This window comes from Pholcus phalangioides, unplaced genomic scaffold (assembly GCF_987345545.1).
Source record: "Pholcus phalangioides strain wild (caught in Gottingen) unplaced genomic scaffold, Ppha-v1.0 ptg000015l_1, whole genome shotgun sequence".
Lineage (NCBI taxonomy): Eukaryota > Metazoa > Arthropoda > Arachnida > Araneae > Pholcidae > Pholcus > Pholcus phalangioides.
In genome coordinates, this window is record NW_028301608.1 from 43753675 (window position 1) to 43771976 (window position 18302).

General features: G+C 37.5%; 2 protein-coding genes across 5 annotated transcripts in view; both read left to right on the top strand.

The window, feature by feature from the left end:
• LOC149076076 (dixin-like) overlaps positions 1-18302 on the top strand; it is a 59910-nt gene that overhangs the window by 41048 nt on the left and 560 nt on the right. For 2 of the 4 annotated variants that reach the window (XM_089243602.1, XM_089243603.1), the window contains exons 8-15: positions 4841-4945; positions 11590-11697; positions 13614-13712; positions 15178-15231; positions 15991-16065; positions 16305-16475; positions 17144-17234; positions 17608-17707. In XM_089243602.1, the coding sequence (XP_089099728.1) occupies positions 4841-4945; positions 11590-11697; positions 13614-13712; positions 15178-15231; positions 15991-16065; positions 16305-16475; positions 17144-17234; positions 17608-17707 (803 nt within the window). The remainder of the gene's footprint in view (positions 1-4840; positions 4946-11589; positions 11698-13613; positions 13713-15177; positions 15232-15990; positions 16066-16304; positions 16476-17143; positions 17235-17607; positions 17708-18302) is intronic. The other 2 variants (XM_089243604.1, XR_016194030.1) reach the window with 2 other exon arrangements.
• On the top strand, positions 5889-7184 carry LOC149076077 (uncharacterized). Its single transcript, XM_089245362.1, has one exon. The coding sequence runs from the start codon at positions 5889-5891 to the stop codon at positions 7098-7100; it is 1212 nt and encodes a 403-aa protein (XP_089101488.1). The 3' UTR covers positions 7101-7184.

Below are 18302 nucleotides of genomic sequence, written 5' to 3' on the forward strand. Positions count from 1 at the left end.
TCTAAAGTGAAATTTGCAATTATATTATGTTTTTATTCAATAAAATTGTGTCAAAGTGTTTTTCTAGTTGGCATGCCATTCACGATTTAGAATATACAGGCGACGCCGCTTATTAGAATCACCGATAGTGTTATCATGGGGGAATTGTTATCAGAATAGATTAATATCATAACATGGGAAAAAATTCGCTTGTAGTTAAACCGAAGTCCTGATATGTTATCAATTTGTTTTCATCGAAATTTTTTTTTCTCGTGTATATTTTGAAACTAAGGTTGAATCAGACTCATCTTTTCCCTATAAGTTATCATTATCAACCTCCAAGAATATGTAGAAGGCTTCTTTGTTGACAAATATTTTCATACTCAGTTCACTATGTCCTAATCGGATCATAATAGTTGCTATGATCCATGTACGCGTAGCACTGCTCTTGCGATGGCTTTCCCCGTACTAAAGGCATGAGTAAGGTTTAAAAAAAGCCCTTTTTTCAGTTCTTGGTCACTTTCTTTCAACTGAACATATTTGCAGTTCCTCGGCCGAAAGACTTTCGCAACGGAACCAATAGAACGTACAGCGCATTATAAAAAGTATCGTAATTCACAATACGTACACATTAGACTCGGTTCCACTCTGACTCCACACAATTTTTGAGTAAAAAAAACGATTTTAGCTCAAAGAAAAAGGAAAATCCTGTTTTTGAATGAATTGAGAAAAAAAGACACTATTCAATATTTTAAAACCAGTTATGTGGGAAAGAAAAACGGAGTTCTCCCGTTTTTATACATCCCGTTCGACCAAATGTGACGTATGGTCATCGTGCTTAGTACTAGGATTTTTTTGGATATAGTTATCAATTCGTTATTATTATCAGAAACCCCGAGTCTCGATATGATCACATTAAGCGACATGTACCGTATTATGAAAATCATGAATAATTTCTTTTATTTCGCTTCAGATGTGCAATGAAGAAATTTCAAAATTTATGTCAGGCTCCAAGGTATGAAGTCTGGCCAATCATTGCACTGGCCATCAATTGACCAAGTCATTTGGACCGTCACTTCAAGAAATGGCCAAACTTTAGAAATTGGAAAATTGGCACGTGATGAACCCAATGTACGACCCTTTGAGCTTGTACCTTGAAACATGAGCTGGTTTCCCCTTCGAAAAAGAAAACGATCATTATTTTTCCGTTACTTTGTACAAAGTTTTATTAAAAACGACATTAAAATACAGTATCATAAAATTTTTTATATCATAATATTATCATGAATATTAATTTTATTTGACCTCAAAATTCAGTAAGGGTCCGTATTATCCGAGGTAGGTCTATCCACATTAGCTTTGATAATAGAGATCCCACTGTATTTAGTTTTCTCATTAAGATTTCATTAAAATTTCATTTCTCACAGCCTCTGAATTCAGCCGCTTAGTGGAATTTCATGGTCGTGGATGATAAAGTTTTTATAGAACAACACGGAAATTTTGGATGCAACTAGCCCACACAATCCTCGATGGAATTTTTTTAGTAATAATCCTGTGTCACAAGCCAAGCTTAAATGTAAGAGGATATTACGTGTAGAGATATTTATCTTCGTGGAAAGAAGAGGAAAAAGAAATGTGGAATTCATTTTTCAAACATGTTCCAGGCAAGACCACGTCTAAAATAGTGGCATTACCCTCATATTTAGGCTGTGTTATTTTTCTTCATTCCACATCCTTCAAATATAGTAGGAAACATATACAGTACGTTTGCGTGTACGTGATCATGAAATTAAAACCAGACATGTGGGATGACGCTGCATATAATTTGAGAACCGATATCTCTTTTACCTTTCCTTTTTATGCCACAAAATCTCAGGTTATTGCCTCTCTATGACCCGACGCATCGAACGCATGACCCTTCAGGAGACCTTCCATTACGTCCGTTCGCCAACTCATTACCTTCAGTTTTTTTCCTAGCCACATATTATATATGATACTACCACTCTTTTTTACTCTTTTTCTTTTATTTTGTTGACGTGCACGCTGTTTTTAAAATGGAAATAACTCGTGCAAGGAACTATGATTGAAAATATCTCGTTTCTTCAGTTTTTAACCTCGTTCCGATCCCACAGATTTTTGGAGTTGAGTGATCAAGCGAGAAAGAGTTGTCTCTTCTTATTTCCATTTTCCTTTATGTTTTTTGCTCCTGTTCATTTATGAAACCATAATGATGAACTGGCTGTAACTATGCCGTCAATGTTTACAAACCATTATAGCATATAAATGAAAAGTACATATGCATCAACCGCGGCCTCTATTTCAACCCCGTGTGTGTTCACGGGTAGCGCAAAGTTTTCGCTACCAATTCGTGACCTCAATTAATTTTACCAACTACGTATAGTCAGCTGCTTCGTTATTACGAGTTTCTTGTTATATCTCAATTACATTCATTCATACGAAGGAAATTCTGGAATCGAAATCTGAGAGATACGGGATGGTTCTAATTGAAATACAGTGGAATCTATCTCTTGATATAATGATACTCTATGGACCAAGAAAAAATATCGTTGCAGAGAGACTACCGTTATATCGAGAGGCAAAATCATCATTATGTGAAACGAAATTCATGCTTTTGTTGACATCTTTACAAAATCGGTGTTGGTACCACCAGAATATGCGCTTTAAAGTATTCTCTGCGAAAATTTTCAATAGGTTCCCCCCCGAAATGCGGACACACGCCTATATACTCCGGATACTTCGGCCGGGTTTTTTTTTCAACCCTGGACTTTTGATGTTCTTTCTTTACCCAAATTCTGTTTCGCCTTTTCGTTTTACTTCGGAAATTTTATTTTATTTTTGGTGCCACTTATTATAGGTGTCCTTTGCGATTTTCGATCTTTTGGGAAACAATGACGGCAACTGTGTGTCTCAATGAACGTGATTAGTCAAAAAGTCAGCTTTACAAAAGACTTTCTTTCGAGACTTTTCTTTGTTCATTTCATTTTTCCGCGATGTTCTTTTCTAGCTCTCTATTATTTTCTGTGATTGTTTTAGTGAATTTCCAAACATGCCGAAATGGTAAAACCGTACGGCGTACTTCAAATCAGGACGAACTAATCCTTAGAAAAGTGGAAGTTTCACTGTTTAGAAGAACGCGAAGACACCTTTTTACGAATAATACAAAGTATTGTATTTGTTTTTTTTATCACCATGGAACAATGTTAAGAAAACCTAAGCTCCTCGTCAATGAGAATTCCCAAATTGGTGAGCCTAGTTTCATCCGGAATAGTTTTACCATTCAAGTCATTTAAATTAAACTAGTCACCTTTCTTTTCTTCCAAGGGAATCTAGCCACGTCGGTTCATGTATGTCGGTATCAGTGTACTTTTCTTATCTAAAATTTTTATTCTTTCTTTCCTTCCCCCCCCCCCTTTTCCCAGTCATCTTTTTGAGCAGTTTGCCTGTTGTGGCTTCAGATTATGTATTTGTGTTTAAAAAAGGTAAAAAGATGAAGAGTGTTGAAAATTTTAAAAGAGCAGATATGAACAAAATCATTGAAAACGTATTTGAAAAATGGGTCCATTCCATAGTAGGCTACATTATAATCATAGGTACATGTTTTCTCGAGAAAGAAAACTCTGTAAAATAGTTCACGCTCTGTCAACTATATTTTTTTACATCTTTGTATCTAAGTAAACTGATCGCGTTTGTTTGATTGCTCCAATCCGATTATACGTACAATAGTTCATTCTGGCACGGCCTTCTTATAATAGAAATCGGAAGTCAAAAAAAGAGGGTCGGCTGCTTCGATAGTATACTCGGATCCATTACTAAACCTGTAGAGATCACCCGATCGATTGCCAAATCGAAAGCAATTTTAAATACTGCGTGATATGAATCTTTTATGGCTGCGTATTTTAAACTTCATAAATCTGTTAACTATCGATTTATGTTCCCGTGAATTTTATTCGCCCTATCACTCATCAGTAGTTTGTTTCTCAGTTTTTAAATTTTACCCCAATGTGTAATTAATGAATAATGTATCTATATAATCAACTTGCAGGTGAATGTACAGTTCAGGTAATTCGAAGTTCGTGCAAGAGTTGAATCACGCTCTATTATAAGAATCTAATAATAATAAACTTCGCACCGTAATTTGCCGCTGGTTTGGCCGTTACAAGGGTGACTTGACACCACTCCTGAAAAAAGGATTCAACGTTACCTAACAGCTATTCTAATGAATATTTCCGATAGAGTTCCATAACAGTTTTGATTCTGCCCGACAGGACATGTTATCGGTGCATTAGTGCCCGAGTGGCATGGTGGTACGATGCTCACCTACCATCGTGAAGGTTGTTGTTAGGGTCCCGGGTTCGAACCCAAAGGAGAATATAAATAAGATATTTTCCCTAACGGGGGGACTCGAGGCGGCCACCGATAGACAGCGCCTTCACTTCCAACCATCTCACTAATGGTAGTAAATTGCAATATAGCGATATGGCCAGAGTTGGTGTTTGGTGAAGTAGTTACATAGGCATTCGCCATTTTTTGACTGAAAATTTTCATTTTTACTGACGAAAGTTTCAACTGAAATCGAGCAGCACAAATATGTGTAGCAAGAGATATCCGAAATATCGGATGCATCAGTAACTCAACTACATGATTAAACCGATAACTTCTCCTGTCGGGCAGAGGAATCAAAACTGTTTGAAAATATTCATTACAATAGCCACTAAGTAACGTTGAATATTTTTTCAGCAGTGGTGTAAAGTCATCCCTGTAGGTGCAAAGTAGCCCTGTATTACAGTATGTGAATATAATTTATATTTTTATTTATTAATTATTTTCTTATATTTGACAGCTATTGCACGGAAACGGTGGGAAGTTCATGAAGAACGCCGCGGAACTTGAAGCTCCCTATCGTAGATCTGAAGCAGTGGGCCCAACGGACACTTCCAACCAACAGGTAAAGGAAGTTTCAACACGTTGATCTCTTGGAATAGATTTGAATATATCAATAAAACGAAAAGTGGACTCACACTCACGAATGGATTTGATACATTTTAATAGAAATATTGAAATTAGCATGTTTTGAGCTGTCTAAAGCCCAACTATCAACCATCAGAAAGTTGTGAAACTATAGGAACGTATCATTGAAGAAATTGGGAGAATTTTCGAAGTCCTTTCCCCACAAGACCGAAAGTCTTCGCATCTTTTAGAAAGGAATCACAGTGTTCGTAAAATAGTTTCACCATTAAGCAGTACATTATTGTAAAGGCCCCGTCATACTGTTTAGTGAAAACAGTTCCCATTGAGGTTGGGAAACCCAGTTTCTGTTCATTGAGATGTCAGAGTGACGTCCAATTGTTTAAAAAAGAAACATATAGAGGACAGCTATTGGCTGTAGCGCTAATACTGACGCAGGACTCACACTTTTTCTACTTTTGTGTAACATCATCAACATTGCACTATGCAAAAAATTAAAATTCAGGTTTCGCAAAATGCGCTGTACATTTTTCCGTGGCTCACGTATCCTTTTCACTCGATCACATCTAATAAAAAGTAAAGAAATGGTATTTTGTACGCATTACATCGGCAAGTGTTAATGTTACCATTTGTAGACCCTAGAAAAAGTTTTTCGTCTTCTTTTATCGAAAGCTCAAGCATTAAATTAATTGAGACGTCAATAAAAAGTCATTTAACTATTAAACTGATGAAAGTTTTGAACATTCTTCAGGCGATAAGACCAGAGCACGAAAGCCAACCTAAAGTGCAATTGAATAACGAGAAGAAAAAAAATTATATACAGAACGACGTGTTTAGTAACATGTTACAAATGATATAGGACTTCGGCAAATTTTTCAAGATAGAAAAAAATACCCCGATCGAAGGTTATCTGGAGGATCAATATGGCAAAGAGCATGGCAGCGGGAGTACAATGCAAAGGAGTCGGAGAATCTGAACAGAGTCGATATCTCGTCGACGACGAGAACATCGACCACCTCCAGTTCGTGAGGGACAGAATAGCGGCGGCCGAATCTCAAGCTCACGACGTCTGTAATAAAGGTGATTCCGAGAATCAAGTTGGTGAATGTAGGATTCGTGAATCCCTCGCCAGAAGGGAGAATCAGACCAAGGACTGGGTCAAGAACCTCAGAGACGAAATACACGCACTGACTCACGAGCACTGTGAAGTTGAACAGTACTTGGCCGAAGCGATGAACCAGTATCGAAGATTTGAAAACACCTTGAGCGCCTCCAGATCGTGCATGGAATATAGGCAGCACCTGGAAGGCCTGCATCCCGAGGACCTCGTGAACATACTTCTCGACAAAGAGATTGCTACGGCGATCGCTGCCCTCGGTGAGCTGGACGTGTTGATACACAAACTGCGGAACGATCTAGGGATGATGGAGATGGCTAGCGCGAAGTTACAGGATGAACTGAAGCAGAAAGTCGGCCACGTGATTGCACTGAAGAGCTGCCAGCAGGTCAAGCCTCTTCTGTCAAGACCTTACGACCCAGAGGCGTTGATAAGAGACTACGAGCCTGGGAACGAGTACCAATGGAACCAGGCGATGTCGGACGTAATCAACTCATCCATGGACTTGAGGATGGAGTGCAGAGACATCATGGTTGTCTTCCAAGACACAAACGAGAAATTCAAGGCTCTGCTGTCCTCGGACCTGGAGAAGACTAACGAGGCTCTCAGGCAACAGATCTACAGAGATGAACATACCGAGGCATCCCTTCAGGAGTTATTGAGGACTCTCGACAAGAATATCAACTCTTCCAGACTTCGCGTAGGGGTCTTCCACGACGAGTTCGACAGACAGGTCAAGCAGAGTCTCTTGGAAACGTGGAGACTACAGAGGATGGCTACCCGGCCAGGCAAGGAGCACATCTTCGACAAGCCATCCGAAGCGCTCAACGACGAGTACAGGCAGATACAGTCCAGGATCGAAGAGATCGTACTAAACAATAAGAGCGACCAGAAACTGTGGGAGGACCTGGAGAAACTTAGGACCGAAGTGATCGGAAAGCTGAACTTCATAACCAGCAGGCTGTTCGCCAATCGCGAATGTTGTCAGGGAATGCGGAGAGTCACTTTCATCAATTGATTCCGTCATGCGAACGCTCGCTCCCATCCGTTTAAATTCAACGCGTGATGGGCATATCAGTTTCAAATCAATCACTAATTTATTTTATCAATGCACCATTTTTTATTATATGTTATATCGAATAAATATTTTACGTTGCTATCCATTCTATACAACGACTCTTCGAATAGAAGAATTACTTGAAACTGCTTCGGTATTTCTTTCTGTACAGTGGAACTTGGTTAACGACCTTAATTCGTTCCATCAACGTGCTCGTTATTCGAACCGAACTTTCCCATAGGAAATAATGGAAATTCGCATAATTCGTTCCACAATTATTCATTCACATAAAAGTGACTAATAAAAATGGCTTCATTCAATAATACAACACAATAATAATATAATAAAGACAATACATATTAATATAAGTAACTTCTTTCTGTTCGCGGGCCAACATAATGGTCAGCTATAGCGTCGCGGGCCGCATCATTGGTGCAACTTCGGTGTATAAGCCGCTCCATTATTAATTGAATTAATTAATCAGTTATTAAATCAATTTCGTCACTAGAAATAACACGTTTGTAAGCAGTTTGTTAATCAAGAAAGCTGCTGTTGGAACCAATAGTGCAAATAATGATCACAAATTTAATTTTTTCACGGTACTTTTTACCTTGTCGCGGGCAGCACAAAATCACTTCATGGGCCAGCTTTTGGCCACCCCTGATATAATAAGTAATACAATAAAATATATATATATGACATAATAACGCCATAAATAAACATGCAATACGATATTGTTTACGAAACTTATTCTAAACGACAAGAGGGACGACTCAGGGACCCACTTTTCTCAGCTTATTCTCTTTGTCCGACTTTGAAAAAGAACTTATCTAATGACACTTGCTTTTGCCTCCTTTTTTAGGATTTCTCAAAAATGGAGAATTTGCATTTTTCTTCGACAGATTCATTTCTCGCACACTGCTACAGCTTTATTTGATTGGTTCTTCCCTATAGAATTTTGCAGATTCCAACATTTTACACATCTCTCTCTCTCATCTTATTTTAAGTGGGGCACTTTTCTATTCCTCAGAAAAGATACCCTCCATAAGATCTTGCTGTTGCAGGCAATGGAGGTCCATCAGTTTGTCTACAGTCACCTCCTGGCCAAGTGGAATTTATATTTAAAAAAACAAAAACTCCAAACTCTCTCATACGCGTGGTTACAATGCGACATCTAGTTTCGTATCGTAACCAGTCAAGCCCGTACACAGGTGTTAATTTTTCGAGTAAGGCACGATGACTGGAGACTGCGGGGGAGAATATTATCCACAATTTCACAGTACGTGTGTGGACGGAAGCGAAAAACCATCAGCTCAGTTGTGATAACGTGACAATAAATAAACAAAGCGCGAAATTTTTGCTCGTTATGCGAACTGCTCGTTAATCGAACCGCTCGTTAACCGAAGTTCCACTGTATTTGAAATTTGGGGGGGGGGATGCTCAACCCGCGGTACAGAAAAGCTATCAGTAGGGCTGATTTCCCACTGATATAAATAAATATTTTTGTGATATTTTACTGTTTCTGGTGAATTTCAGGTTTCTTTTGTCGCCAACGAGAGTGAGAAAACTCATTTTTTGTCTTTTCATGTTAAATTTGGCTTCAAAGTGCTATCTTTTGCATTTCAAGCGTGGCTTAGAAAATCCAAAAGGTTGAACATCTCCGAACTAAATTTATGTAAGCAATATGAGAGACAATAACTAGAGTCGTCTCAAGGCATGGGCTCAGGAGCTTCAGGATAATAACATTTGGTACTATAATCTCTGAGAATACGTAGTATGAGAATTAGAAGTAGGCACTTTCAACTAAGTAGAGGCCCCAGAACATTGTTTTGCCCAGAGACCTCTGGAGCTCTCGCGACACATTGCCATGTGAGGGACAAACATTTATCTATCATAAAAAAAAATAATAATAAATTATTATTCATTTCGTGCATACTCCCTCATATTAAGTGAACAAATACTAATAAATCAATGATGATTGAAAATGCAAGGATTTTTGAAGCATTGTTCTACTAACATTGACCAACTCCTTTTTCTCCTAAAACGTATTTCACGCTCCCAAAAACACGTATCATATCTTTGTTGGAAGTAATATACGAGAAGAAATACGCACGAGAAGACGATCTAATAAACAACGAAAACTTTAGAAGCTTTCTTCTTCCATTGAAATAAACTGGTTACGCAACAAAATATGCGGCAGATGTCACTGTGCTAGTACTCACAAATAATAATATTGATATCATTTTTTTAGTATACTGCGATTTTTTTTTTTTTTTTTTGAATGATGCTCATCGATACCGTATTCAGCACAGTTCTTAATCTAAATTTTATCCATTTGCATCCACACAAGTGAAATAAATATTCCGTGAATTTTCATTGTCCCTTAGGGTGCGTTCACACTACTAGTGTGAGTGACTTGTTGAGCTTGCGAGTACGTGATGACAAGCAATGCATCAGGTCAGTCGATGGTTTGTTAAGTCGCGTCTACATAAGCGTACTATACGTTATCCTTGAGCGGTTTGCGGAAATTATGAATTTGTACAGCTGTCACGAAATATTTCATTGCGAAAAAAGCAATGCGCATTAGAGTAACGTCAAACTTGGGACGACCAAACGGTCGGTTCATCAAAGAGCCTTGTGACGCTGCGATCGCAACCGGTTTGTGTGCTAGCTGAGAAAGACGGGAAGGAAAAAAAATGAGAGAAAAACGGGAAGCATCAATTAATGATTAGGAACGAGATATCTCGTCCTTACGCAGATGAAAGAGAAATTCCTTCGAGCTTTGCTTAGTTTTTTTCCTCTTTTCTCATCATCACGAAGCTTCATTGTAACCTATACTCCTGTTTAGTGATTATTGTCCCCCCCCCCACCCCCATATAATGTATGTTTCTACTACAAGTGAAATCTCGATGCAACGATACTTGATGGACTACGAAAAAAGTTCGTTGTATATGGATTAACGCGTTATATTGAGAAGTAACAGTTTAATATTAGAGTATAGGCATTTGCAAACAAGATTTGAAAAAATATCGTTGCAGAGGGATTTATCGTCACATCGAGTATCATTGTAGAGCGGTTTCAACTGCTCTCTTAACGGTCACCTCTGTTTTACAGACGAATTTTTTCCCACCGGTGTCCGCAAAAGGGAGCTTTCCCCATATATGTATAAGAGAAAAATAGAACACATAGTCGGAGGGTGAGGGCGAAAGAGAAATCTACTGCAGTCTTTTCTCCCCTTTATTTCTAACATACGAAGGGGAAAAAAAAATTTTAGTTTTATCCCCGATACTTCCAACACAGGCCATCCAAATTTGTTGCCAAATGCCTGTATGTAAAATGGTTAGCTACACAACGGTTAATGCGAGCTAGTAGAATATGAGGACGCGACTTCAATCACCAAGCAGGAAATAATTCGTAAAACGGTGATTTTTCCTTCATCACCGGAAACAGAATAAACCGCTCGTGCCAACGGTAACTTAGCACGAAAATGTGATAAAGAAAAATACTTGGAAGTCATCATTGGACTTATTTATTTATTTTATTTTATTTATTTATTTATTTATTTATTATATACAAACCTGTGCAAGGCCAGTAGGCTCTAACTCCACAGGTGCACTATTCAAACAATCAATAAAATTGGAAAGAGACGGCAGGGAACATCAGTACACATTCATATACACGAATATATACAAAGAGAAAAATTCATAAAAGATGACGCCAATAAAAAAAAAAAAAAAAAAAAAAAAAATCCCCGAACACAAAACAACAATAAAATAAACATGTTTACACAATAAAATTCAATATATAAATCAGAATAAAATACATGTATATATATATATATTTAAAAAAACACAAAAAAAAAATAAACAAACAAATAAAAAATCATCACATGTAATTCCAAATTGAAATAATCAATAGAACTGATGGGAAAAAAAAGTTATATAAATAAAACAAGCATATATGCACCAATAAAACCCGACATGAACTAAAATGCATAGCACATTAAAAATGTTGAAAGATCAGAAGCGTTGAGAGAGTGACAGAACCTGTGATATGTAGATGAACATACGAGATCTGGTGGTAATTTGTTCCATACTCTTCCAACTCGGCATCGGAAGTTATAAAATTTAGCATTGTCCAAACGCCACCAAAGTCAGTGTACTATTTAGTGCGTTAAACTAGTGCTAGTTTCGTTGTAGATGAAAGTAGATACGGTTCAACACTGTGAGAGTTGAACCCTCGGATTCATGAAGTAGCGGATTTAGAGCCGTGATGCAAATCAGTGCACATGGTTGAAATGAAATAGCCACTTCCCGGTGCTGACAGATTCAGGAATGAATTTTCTGAGAAAATAAAAGAATAAAATTTTAGAAAATCGTTATGATAAAGCCCAGAATTGAATCCTTCTAGTATTACTCGAGATTTCAAAAAGTGTTTTGTTTCTCCTCAGGTTCTTCACGATTCCGTGACGAAGGAATTGATGAACAACAACGCAAACAAACGAGGTCGAACTACGGAGCCACTCAGCATGGTAAAGAAGCTACTCAGCTACGTGTCTGTAAGAGACTACATACGTGCATTATGTATCTAACTCATGTTTATTCAAGCAGGATCAAACGCTACATGCATATTGCAATATTTGCGGGTTTTCATAATTGCTATCCAAACAAGAATCGCCCGTTATCAATCTATTCAGATAAAAAGAAATCAAATCACACCAGTGCGTTGACATTTTTTTCCAGTCTCATCAAACACTTATTAAATGAAAATATTCATTGGAATTCCTTTTCAAATTTCGTACCTTTTTCAGAAGATTAAAAACTAACAATAGTTATAGAAAAATTTTATTCTGCATTCCAGCGTTTCTTCACCTTTTTGTACCCAAGAAGAACCAGTAAGCATTTCGACGGACCCCTAAGAGTGGTGTGGCTATATGATTCGTATTTTACGGGACATTCCCGTATTTTTGGTTGGACCTTTTCGAAGTGAAACTTCTATAGCGACGTAAAAGTGAAAGGGACATAAGAGTGAAAGTTTGTGAGGGAAAGGAACCCATCACAAAAATTGAAACGCTTTCTTTTTTCTCAAATACCATTCTGTAGAATAACTGATTGTGTGATGTAGTTCCGAGAAGCAGATGGGTTGTGGTGGTGGTGATGTCAATAGACATTCGGCAATGTAAGAAAATAAAGTGGAGGGGGTGGTTCGGACGGTTTGTATTGGACAAAGACAGTTAATTACCTTCCTTCGTGACGCCGCACCCCCCCCCCCCCCGGCGCAATTAATGTTTTGCGACGTCACAGTTCCAGCTCTTAATTGGCTGTGCTGTTATAACGCTGTCTAGAACGCTTCACTTTTTTTTTCTTCCTTTTTCTTACACTTCAGTCCCGATAAAAAGTTCTCCCTGATTTAGAGCTAATCACGATTATCGGTAGAAAGTTTTAGTGCTACACATGGGATTTACTGTGGAATTATTATGACATTCAATTAAATTTAAAGTTTCTAAATTCAATTTTAAATAATTAAGATGAAATTCAACTGAGGTGAAACTAGTCATGTGTAAAACCTAAACGTTTCACTTCAATCGCGTGAGATTCTTACGCAGATTTTTTATACGATTGTGTCGTTTTTTCAATGGAACTCATTTCAATCTGTTTATCAAAATTGTAAATGAAGACATTTTCACAACTTGTAAACTATGTTATGGTAATTATCGACCTATAAAAATATAAATATTCATCTCACATATTTATCTTATTTCAACATGTTCCCCCCCCCCCCCGAGAACTGCAAAATTCACTGCGTTTCCAGTAGCTCCTTATTTACCTCCCATTGGTGAATTTTCAGCATTTTCAAAATAACCGGTGATTTTGCCGACTTAGGGCAGCGTTTTTGGTGGCATTTGGTGATGTTCCATTTATAAGATCGCAATTTCCTCTGTTTTTCTCGATGAAATATGGTCATCCAAAGCATAAGGGGGTCAAGTTAGATCCAAGAGAAGCTTCACAATTGAATGATTTTTATTCAACTGGAATTAAATCTGTGCTCAGATGGCAAAATGCAAATGGCAAATTTCTAAACAATATTTTATAAAAATGCGATACTGTGGCTTTTTGACTTATTGCAATTTGCCTCCATTGGTTCCTCATAAACCGAAAGAGATGGACGAAATTTCGTCACCTTCAAAAATTTTGGCGAACGAGACTATAGAATGAGAACACAACTCAATTTTTTAGGAAAAGTGATTTGTGACATTTTCCCATCTGACCCAAACCCACTTGAAAGCACTCTTAATGAAGCTTTGATCTGATCACAGAAATTATCAAGTTTGCCCAGACCATACGTTGATATGCACTGCGGTATTTGGATTGGTTTCGAAACCTTTCTTACTTAAATTTGCAGTTAATTGACTTTTGATGATCTAATATAATCTATATAAAATCCATGTTCAGCAAATTCAATTTGTTTGCTCAGGTTTGCGGCGAGAGAAAGTCTTCGGACGTAGAAGACACAAAGCCCAAGCCCATCCACGAGTCTCTGGATCTCAACCGGAGAAACGTGAAAGAAGAAAATGTACGTTCTGTAATCTTGATTTATTCGTCGGAAATTTGCACCTTAATGCAGTACTGTATATTTAATTCTTTTTTTTTTTAATTTATCGACACCAAACTTTGCATTCTTATACTATTTTACGCACATAAAATTCTCGAAACACATCTACGAAAAAATCCTATATAACAGGTATGTGTCATTCGTGCCGAGCCGTTTTAACACATGGACCCTGCACAAGGGAGGGAAGCCTTCATGATAATTAGATCGAGTACATTCATTTTATAGAAAAAGTATGCAAATTGGTAGGCAGGTACTTATAACCAGATAGAGAGCCCCCAATCTAACGGTCGGACCTAACTTAGGCCAGAGCTCACAACTGCTGACAATGCCACCAGATGACGACTTATCAGAGGATCGTGTCACTCTCCGCTATCCATACGAAGGTTTTAACAGCTGGCTGATGCGAAGATATATTTTTGGAAACAGAGAAAATTCAGCTGCCCCCCTGCAGGGAATTGAACCCACGTCCTTTCACTTTCCGGGTGAACGCCCTAGACCGCCGTCCCTGTACGGTCCCGTTCAGTGCACACGAGCTCCAAAAATATATCTCCGCATCAGCCAGCTGTTAAAAAACCTTCGTATGGATAGCGGAGAGGAACATTGGCGTACGCAAAGGGGGGTTTTGAGGTTTTAACCCCCCCCCCCCCCGCCCTTAAACCGAGATTATAGTGTTATTTTGTCGGAAAAACGTAAACTCCCCCCTTGAGAAGAAAAAAAATTGAAACCTCCCCTTGAGAAAATTCTGCGTACGCCTATGCTTGGGAAAATCGGTTCATTCTGGTTTTAAGGAAGTTGGATCTCTCTCTCTCTCTCTCTCTCTCTATATATATATATATATATATATATATATATACACATACATAAAATTATCGGCCGAAAATTTTTTAAATTAATCCAGTAGACGGAAATTTCAAGCCCATGTTACCCCCTTACTTGACACAACATTGAATTGAATACAGAATTGTATGCAGCAATCAAAATGCATTTTTACATACGAAGAGATGAGAGCAGGGATTCTCAACGATCCAATATTAATGCTCATTTGAGTTTCACCACAGTTATTTTATGCACGTGCTGGAGCCGATAGGGTCTTGTCTTAAACCATTTCAAGGCCAGTTTTCAAACGGCTATGTATCCACGCCTACTTAGCGCGATTCAAACCCAGGTCTATCGAAACTACAAACCACGGCGCATTGCCAAGCGCCATATGAATAACACTAATTAAGATAATGCCCACATATATTTGGCTTTTTTCATTCTGACCGAAAATATTCCATCTGTTCAGTGATTTTTATCAGAGAAAAATCAATGATGAATAATGATTCGATTCAGTTTGTACAATGTTACGCAATGTTACGTGACACGTTTTTGGATATAAGTGAATTGTATATATAGCGGAAAAAATTAACTTCATATTATATTACAGGACGCACTGAGGAAAACGATACAAGACAAAGAAATGGAAATACGTCGACTGAAAGTATGTACTATACTGATATTTCCATTTCACTCTTTAACCACTTCACGTACAAGGTTCTGCCAACAAATTCAGATTATTTGAAGAATCGGCAATAAATCTGGTAACCTTGTCCTAACTTAACCGCACGTTAGAAAAAACTATGTAAAAGGAAAAAGTATAATAGATAAGGCAGATAAGAGAGTTTTTAGAGTCTCTTTCATCCTTATCCTACTTGTTCTCTTTCTTTCTTACATGTATATAGTAGAAAGATGCATTATATGTGTGAGAAAAAAAATCAATAACGAGAGTATAGAAAGAAACGAGTGAAAGAAAAATCAATTTCAGTTGTTTATAGGGTTATTATAAAGCTTTGTGTGAGAGATGAAGAGAAAAGAAAACAGAGAGCTTTTGGACGTAGTATTACGCCCGTGATCGTAAAGAGATTAAGTAAAGTCTCACAGGCAGCTTTCAGAAATACAGAATTAAGTTATGGATTTAAAATTGGTCCCTGTGGAAGACAAGACTTGAAAAAGCTCGTCTATTCAGGGTCCCATTAACACAATTTATATATACAAAATCTTTTACTGTGCATATGCTATTAATAAAAACCTTCAACAATTTCGGGGGAGGGCTGGCCAACCGGTAAAAGTTACAACAGTGCTAATTATCTACATTTTAAAGGATGTAGTTTTTCTTTAAAAAAGTCTTCCAAATCAAAAAATTCTCGTTCTTTATTAAAAAAGTGCATGCATTTATTTTTTCCCCCGTCATTATTTTTAGGTCGTTCTTAGTCAAATGGGAACTTACGATAAAAAGATCAAGTACCCGTACAATGCAGCAACCGCCCAGACACAGGTATATTTCAATTATTTCGTATCGTTTGTCCCCACAATACGTAGATACGTAGCACTAATTTGATCAATTTTTTTACGAGATCACTTTACACACACAATCGCGCAATAGTCTATATACACTTTATGAATTAGATCAAGTAATTTGGTGATAGACATACCCATCTCGGGTTGTTCATACTGTAGTTTCTCTCAACCTTAAATATTTTCTAAACTGATTTTTTTTTTTTTTCTGAATTTCAGAGAGAAGAGCTTCAAGTGGTTCACGAAGCTTTAACGAGCTTGCGGAAATGTTTTCCGGCGAATGATCCCTACCAGCATACACTGGATACAATCGAGCAGTCTCTATCTGCTTTACTGGAGAGGGTGAACTGTTTAGAAATTGGTGTTATTCCTTCTCAGACGTCCACTATGGTACGCTTTGACGATTGCTCACGTTTCATCCATACCTAGTAAATGGCACATACAAACATCTTAGCTTCTGTTTGACATGCACATAACTACAGTTCCTCTGTTCTGGGAAGTGCACATTCTTAACTACCCTTCCGAAAATTATGAAACTTTGGGAATGTCTGAGTAAAACAATGAGGAGAGTTTTCGAGAAGCCTCTTTTAAAAATAGAAAATCCTCCACATCTTTTTTTAATGCAGAATCGCCATGTTCGTGTAACAATTTCACCAGCATAGCAATTTCTAGTGAAAACTCAACGTCCTTATCTTTAGAGAAGAAATGAGAATGACGTTCTGCTGGAGATGTTCAGATATTCTACCATAAAGCTTGAACAATTTGGTTACATGTTTGCAAAAAATTAACAACGCACTACAATTTGCATACAAAACACCCTCTAGTGGCAAATATACATACATATTTACTTTGCTCTAAATTTCTTTCCGAATCCCTTCATTATGACATTACCAAAGTTTTATAACTTTCCCTCGAATAGTTAATGTAGGCTGTGTAGACAGCTCAGAACAAAGGACGTTTAATTATGTGTACCCTGTATATAGACTACGATTTCTAAGTAAAAAAAGATATCTGAATCATTTTAATTTTTATATATCCTTATTATTTATTTTTCCCAGGCTACAAGCAGGGTTTCTGGAATAGCTTGCAGGAGCAACAATTGCGAAACTATGAATGACAGTTTAAGGAAGCCGTATCCAAAAGCTTCTGGTGAGATAATTAGCTAAATAACTTCATTGATTATTATCTTCCCCACAAATAAATGTATACTTCTCATTATAGCTATTAATGTACCTTCGCTCTTATATTTCTCACTGTAACCATGACGACGATGTTCATTTGATATAATGTTATCCAAAGCAAAAAAAACCTGAATTCTGAAATTGAAAAAGTCGAGGACTTTTTATTTTTTAAACAATTTTTTCCTCCATAAAAAGTTTCTTTCTGCCACATACAATATGCGAAGTTTAGGCCTACGAAGACCGAATAACCTCCTCAAGTCGAAAATAAAATGTTAGTAATTAGCAAAACTTCAAGTCCTGAGTGAAACTCTTGTTCATGGAGACATGTTTTCTCGTTTCAGGTTTTAATGCCGCGAGGCATGAAGACTCGAGAAACATGACCAAAGTTGTTTACTACATGGACAAATCCGTGACACCTTTTCGATGCGTATTGAACAAAAGGTTTGTTTTGTTTCTTTAAGATGAGGGTGGGAAACGTATCTTATTATTAGAGATTTGTTTCAAACTTAAAAAAAAAGCAATTAACAAATACAAAGCCCCAACAGGCAACAAGTGGCTGAACGATCTGTTTAAGACAGCGATAGAATTGTCCAGGTAGGTGATGGAAGCTATGGCTTGAGCATAGGACCCTACGGGTTGGCTTCTTTCGCTCTACAAGCATTTAGCTCTTGCCTAGCTTTTCTTGAAGAGCCAGTCGATCAATTAATGATTTTACACGGCCCTTTCAACTGAGCTTATAATCGTGCTCTGGGGGAAGGGGGGGGGGTGACGATGAGAGAGAAAAAAATTCAAAAACGGGGGTGATGGAGCAAAAATTTTGGGGAAACTGGTTTAAGTAGACATGAATTCCAAGACCTGTTTGGAGAGTCTCGGAATTTATCACGGTTATCAGACACCCAGGGAAAATGAGAGTTTATTTCCAATTTTTTACTGGGAAATTATTATTGGAAATGGGACACGTGTCACTCTTCTCAACCAATAGATTTTCTCATGCGCAAAAAAATAATTATTTTAGATAAAATTTGAATAATCACTG